The following is a 6,077-nucleotide window of genomic DNA, read 5'->3' as shown; positions in this document are numbered from 1 at the left end:
AGTTTATTCGCATTAAGTTCTTGAGTGTCGCAGAACAGCATTTCAGGAACGTGACTGGCTTTGGATAAAGATTTGTACACCCATATAGGATCCTTCCTTGTGCCTTTGCAGTATGGAAACACTTGAGCATCTACCTAAACCCCAGTAACCAATAAAAACGCTACTTTAAATGGTACAACACAAGCCAAAGCTATAGTTTGGTTTAGAAAGCCTAAAAACATTTTAGACCCTACATATTGATTGATAATATAGGATTATTTTACAACTAAAACCATTTTAGGGTTTTAATCTAGATTTTTTTGTCTGTAGCTTTGTGTTCAATCCATAAATCATTCTCAATGGCAATGGTAAATATGGCATGCCGTATTTAAGAACCGCCAGGTTGAAATGAAGCCGTACCTGCTTTCCCACAGAATTCACACATTGTTTAAATCTCTTCCATTTAAAAGCAAACTGCTTACGCGTTAAATGCTACCACCTCGCCCTTTCTGTACCACATTAGATGATTTTTAAACTACAATGCATGAAAATATGAAGACAACACATAGAACGTTCATCAAAAACATTTCTTTTTATTTGTGAGGTACATGTCTCACTTCTGGCTCGACTCGGACTTGGATGCGGAGGCTCTCAGAGAGGAGAGACGGCGTCTCTTAGCAATCTGTTCTTGACGTTTCTCTTTGGCCTCCTGCGAAACAGAAAGAACAACCATAAACTCTGCGAATTACACAATTACGTCTACTGACATCCATCCACACAACCACAGGGATCTCTTTTCAAATTCACAGCTTTGGACTCGCTGCCATCCTGCTAGGCCAAACTCCACTAAACAACACCATGTTAATCAGATTTTCCACAAAAGGGAAAACATAGCAGTATACCTTCATCCTCTTGGCCAGCAGCTTGGCGTATTCTGCGGCCTCCTCCTTGTTCTTCAGTGTACGCTGCTTCTTCATAGCAATGCGTCTGCGCTTGTGCTGCAGCACACGTGGTGTAACCAGACGCTGAATCTTAGGGGCCTTGGTTCTGGGCTTCTTGCCTATCAGAGGAAGGCATCAAGTTCCCATTAGGAACCCTTGCATTTCAAAACTTGGCTACAACCGTATGCTAGGGGTCTTGCAACCATGTAACTATTGCATTTGTAACAGACAAAAGCTTGACCAAAACAAAGTTACACTTAAACTCAGAGATAGTTACCATTTACTAATGTATTGCAAAAAGTTTGACAGAGCAATGCAGTACAACCAGCCACCAGGAATACGATCTGATTGTTATCCGTTAGCTGCTCCACTGTTGCTTTGGCACCACACTGTCCCCCCTTTAAAGCTACGGACCAGCAAAAAAGGGTCTGCTGGAGTGCCGCATAAAGTGACTTGCTTGCGTAACAAGGCTTTGCGATTTAATAAAAGCCTTTTGGTAACCATAAAAGCACCCGCGACAGCAAATCGTGCAATTCGTTGAAAAAAGCAGACAAACCTTCTTTAGTGAGGGGTCTTCTGACCACATACTGTCTGACATCATCCTCCTTGGACAGGTTGAAAAGCTTGCGGATCTTGCTAGCCCTCTTGGGTCCCAGTCGGCGAGGGACAGTGGTATCAGTCAGTCCAGGAATGTCCTTCTCACCTGAAGGAAACAAAGATGAGAGATTTCATTTGTCTGTCATACGGTAGGAAAACAGCCGAAACGTATAATAAGGAAAGGTAAACTACGAAAATTCAGTTTGACAGAGCAATGCAGTACAACCAGCAACTGTAATCGTGACCAGGTTGTTATCCGATCGCAGCTCCACTGTTGCTATAGCACGACACTGTCCCCCCTTTGGGGCTACTAACCAGCCGGAAAGGGTCTGCTGTTGTGCCTACATCAAACCAGGATGCCATTGCAAATAAAAGGCAATTTACGCTCACCCTTCCTGATGATCACCAAGTTAAGAACGCTGAGGTTGGCGTCCACGATGCAGCCACGGACAGACTTGCGTTTGCGCTCGCCGGTACGGCGAGGGCGGTAGCAGGAGTGTCCCTTGCTGAGGAGGAGACGCACACGGCCGTGGGTCAGCACACCCTGTTTCATGGGGAAGCCCTGTTTGTCATTACCTCCACTGATGCGGACATAATAGCCCTATAAAAGAGAACAACGAGATCTTACTTATATTGTCAGTTTCGTGACGCGTTTCCCATCGTGAATCCAGCACCGACTCCAAGGTAAACAATACAGTAGGTTTCAATGAGAAATATTTGAAGTCACAAAACAATTAAATTCAACTATGAAGTTGTGCAGCCAAGTTAGTGAGAGAAAACTTTGTCAATATTTGTAGACCATAATGGTGTCATATTAATATGATGGGGGTTATGTAGTTCATGGCTACACGGAGCCTGGGCCCACTTGAGAAACACTGATGTCTAAGTAAATTTAGACTTCGCATTAAACTGGTCCTTAAAAGTGGATTCTTAACAACACATCATTCAGCATGACTTGACGTTACCTTCCACTCATCACCCAGAGAGTCTGCAGACACCTCTGTGGCCATTCGCTTCTCATAGAAGATCCTCAGCTTTCGCTCATCGTCAACTTCTATTAGCTTTTGGCAGCCAGTGGCCGGGAACGAGATATTGAGCTAGTAGAAAAGAAAGGGAAAAAAAACATTTACTGCTGATAAAGACAATATCACTTTTACTTGAAATATTGTAGCACGTTTCTATTAGCTTAGCAACCGCTAATGCTAGAACACGGACGGTAACTTGACACTCCTTACCGAAGTCCTTTAACGAGTCCTTACATTGTAAATACATTTTACAATATCAGTGACAAACGTGGCTACATCCCTCTACTCGCGACAGTTATAACCTCATGTAATGCGTTCACGAAACGTCTAGTGTATACCGGGCGCTGCCATATTGCGGCACTTACACGGCAGCAGTCGCTAGTCAAGAAAATCAACGTCCATCCACCATATATAACGGCCTTCACTCTCCTTACACGAAAACATCGTGTTGTCAAGAGAGCATAAAACGCAACTCTTAAGATATTTCGAGCACATTGTCAGGATTAAAGCTAAGAAAATAACTATTTCTGCCTGCCTACCTTCATTATGGAGGACTTTCTCGCTTGGAGTCCACCACCGAAAAGAGGCCGGATATCCGACTCGAACTCTCACATAGGCGTCAAAGGTATCGCGAGATTACGTGTTGATCATGGCCGCTGGCCTGGGATTCATGGATATTTGCGGCCGCAAAATATAAATTCATTCTGAAATGTTGGTACATTTAAATAATTTAGACATTAAACATTATAAATGTAGGGAAGTTTGATCGTTTTATAAATTGCCAATATTTGAATACAAACGCGTCTATGTCAAATGGTTATGCTACCTTTCACCCAGGGGCGCAGAACTTATTTTAGAGGTGGCCAGGTGAGACCCAGTGATTTTATTAGGGTGACCAAAAAATCCTCACAGACAGAAATAATTTAACTTCAACTGTAATTTACACCAATTCTTCATTACACATAGTTTACTGGTGAAAAACATACACAAAGAACGTAAAGTAAACAATTTATTTGAAATGCTTTCATGTGCTAACATTATTTTAAATAATTTGCTAGCTATCATTTGAAGTAAATTAGCATTTTTATAGAAAATAAACATTGCAGTACCCCAACTTAAACTTTCGCGAAAATGTAATTAATGAATGAAACCCAGTTAAACAAGACTGATTTTACTGAGCTGATCCTTCTGCTCGCGATGAACTTCCATGGTACACAGACAGGACCTGTCACGAAGCGGTTAGCAGCTGTTCAGCTATAGCGCTTAGACTGTTTGAGTCAGCGTATGACATCATATTAAAGCGAGAGTACTGTTCTCGCGATACTTTCAGTGCATACGCTAAATGATCTGCACAGCACTCCGTAAACTCTGACACACATCTCAAAACTGCTTCGCACAACAGAGGTGGCCAGATAGGTGGCCATCCATCATTCAGGGGTAGCCGTGGCCACCCATGGCCACCATGTAGCTACGCCCCTGCTTTCACCTCACCTCACCTCACCTCAAATCTAATTTTATTTTTATTATAGGTTTATCCTGATTGAACGTTAACGTTACACCAAACCGAAAAAAGAAAGCGCAGCAATATCTTATATGTCTTTCACGTTTTATTCGTTTTTATCAACGTATTTATTAGGTAGTTATGCTGTTTTACTGGATAATACTATAATTATCTGATTACATTTTCATAGTTTTTAATTTGTGGACCTATCTGTGTGCATATGTAGATTAAACTCCTATCAAAAATAATTTCAGATATTATTTTATAAATCAGATGACATCTGGAATGATGTGCCCCTTATTTATAGCTAACAGAAGACATTTTTATAAACTGACTAATGATTTTGACAATGAAAGTTCACTTCTGCAAGAGTCTCCGACGATTCATACTTATTTCCACCACTTTCCTATATGTTTTTCTTCCAAAATGTTTCACGTAATATTGTTTTTATATCCAGGATATCATTATGCAAATATTAAGACATCACGATAGGCTATTTTCAATCTACTGTGGCAATATAGACATAGTATTGTGGTATTATAGGATAATAGGATGCAGGTTCATGCAATCCAAACAATATTAACTCATTCAGACATTCATTTATGTTTAATGCAAGTACACAAAAATGACAGTGCTTTATTTCTACTCTCATGCAGACATAAATGATGATAATCAAATAACAAACATTGTCATTTATCAGATTTTAGGGTATGGTCAACGCTTGGGTCAACCAGCACTGGGCCGTTGTGATGCGACTCTTGTTCTTCTCTTGTTTCGCATCGACAGTCTTCTATCAAAGTTACGACTTTAATAACTTCTGTGTTGTCCACGCATGGCAGTTTTACAGTCTTGGAACCGAGGATAACCGGTGAGCAAACAGGACAAGGAGAACTTTCGTCTTCTCCACCAGACGGCGCCATGGCGCATTTTCCGAAACAAACGTTGTTTTTGATCTCCAATGTCTCACAGTTTTCGTGGGAGATCCTCTGTGGAACAGAAACGTGTAAATTTACTATTTTTATTATATCTGGCTAGCTCTCGGTGTCATACAAGAAACCTATAATTTTATCTTAAATATAGCGTTATTCAGTGTGTGTATGGGTAGGCCAAGGGTTCGAACCCCAGAGGACACACATGTTAAAAACTCTCACAAATGCAAAAATGTATTGAATGCAAAACTTTATTTGTTTTTACTATTAACCTAAGCTAGGCTACTAAAAGCACAGTTCTTACCTGAGAGTACGTAAGCGCGCGACACTTTTCCTGACGGACCTCGACGTTCCTGATGGGCAGGACGTATTTGTCAGATTTTCCACGGAACAAGAACGCATTCCAGAAACCCTTCGCGTTTCTGGAGGATGACTTGTGGGCTAAATTCACGACTGGATGGCTGATGTCATTGGCACCGGCCTGCAAAAACGCATGCGACGGTTCGTTTGCATGGTCTTGCGTTAGATTTCCCAACTTCTCCGCACTTCTCAGATGTTCAATCGTGCTGCCATCGTTTGCATCGGACAGTGAACTTTCACCAGATCCGCTTATGCTTGAATGGACTTGAAAGAAATGTCCGAATACCTGCATTTGTATGCATACAATTAAAAGAAAACAAACGGGAATCATGTTGTCCATGCAGACGCAGGGAACGCAGACGAAATGCACGTTTGGTGCAGCGTTTGCTCTAAATGTGTGAAAACTTAACAAATGTTACAGACAACAGCTGTTGCGCAAATACATCAAAGAAGCAACATCAACCCTCTTTGGTCATTTGATGTTGGTTTCTGGTCGGATGTGGTCAATGTCGTTGGAGAACATAGGGTTAAAATCCCAGGGCGTGTAATGTCTAGAATAAAAATATAAAACTCACCAGAGCTCTCGTGAGCCTTTTGAGATGAAACATGGAGAAAGACAAATGAAAATGCATTTAACTCTTTATTTATAACTTTGTCATATGTACTCAATAAAAAGTGGGAAGATGGGATAGGGGGCCAACAAACAATAAATCTAAAGACAATAAAATATTAAAAAATGTTATAA

General features: G+C 41.1%; 2 protein-coding genes across 2 annotated transcripts; both read right to left on the bottom strand.

The window, feature by feature from the left end:
- Positions 1-547: 547 nt before the first annotated feature.
- On the bottom strand, positions 548-3,185 carry rps6 (ribosomal protein S6). The gene is made up of 6 exons (XM_057332535.1): positions 3,082-3,185; positions 2,483-2,614; positions 1,908-2,118; positions 1,477-1,623; positions 882-1,039; positions 548-688 (listed from the first exon to the last, which is right to left on the bottom strand). The coding sequence occupies exons 1-6, from the start codon at positions 3,085-3,087 to the stop codon at positions 593-595; spliced, it is 750 nt and encodes a 249-aa protein (XP_057188518.1). The 5' UTR covers positions 3,088-3,185; the 3' UTR covers positions 548-592.
- Positions 3,186-4,662: 1,477 nt separating this feature from the next.
- Positions 4,663-5,795, bottom strand: LOC130553524 (cerberus-like). Its single transcript, XM_057332537.1, has 2 exons — positions 5,277-5,795; positions 4,663-5,029 (listed from the first exon to the last, which is right to left on the bottom strand). The coding sequence occupies exons 1-2, from the start codon at positions 5,670-5,672 to the stop codon at positions 4,733-4,735; spliced, it is 693 nt and encodes a 230-aa protein (XP_057188520.1). The 5' UTR covers positions 5,673-5,795; the 3' UTR covers positions 4,663-4,732.
- Between the last annotated feature and the right edge of the window lie 282 nt (positions 5,796-6,077).

The sequence above is a fragment of the Triplophysa rosa genome, linkage group LG4 (assembly GCF_024868665.1).
Source record: "Triplophysa rosa linkage group LG4, Trosa_1v2, whole genome shotgun sequence".
In the NCBI taxonomy this organism is placed as follows: domain Eukaryota; kingdom Metazoa; phylum Chordata; class Actinopteri; order Cypriniformes; family Nemacheilidae; genus Triplophysa; species Triplophysa rosa.
The sequence above is the reverse complement of the archived record's forward strand: the minus strand, read 5'-3'. Positions and strand labels throughout refer to the sequence as shown.

Coding starts and splice junctions, on each gene's coding strand:
- LOC130553524 (XM_057332537.1), bottom strand. CDS start 5,672: ATGGACAACATGATTCCCGTTTGTTTTCTTTTAATTGTATGCATACAA. Junction 5,030..5,276: donor GCGCGCTTACGTACTCTCAG/GTAAGAACTGTG, acceptor TCTGTTCCACAG/AGGATCTCCCACGAAAACTG.
- rps6 (XM_057332535.1), bottom strand. Junction 1,624..1,907: donor CTTGGTGATCATCAGGAAGG/GTGAGCGTAAAT, acceptor TGTTTCCTTCAG/GTGAGAAGGACATTCCTGGA. Junction 1,040..1,476: donor AAGACCCCTCACTAAAGAAG/GTTTGTCTGCTT, acceptor TTCCTCTGATAG/GCAAGAAGCCCAGAACCAAG.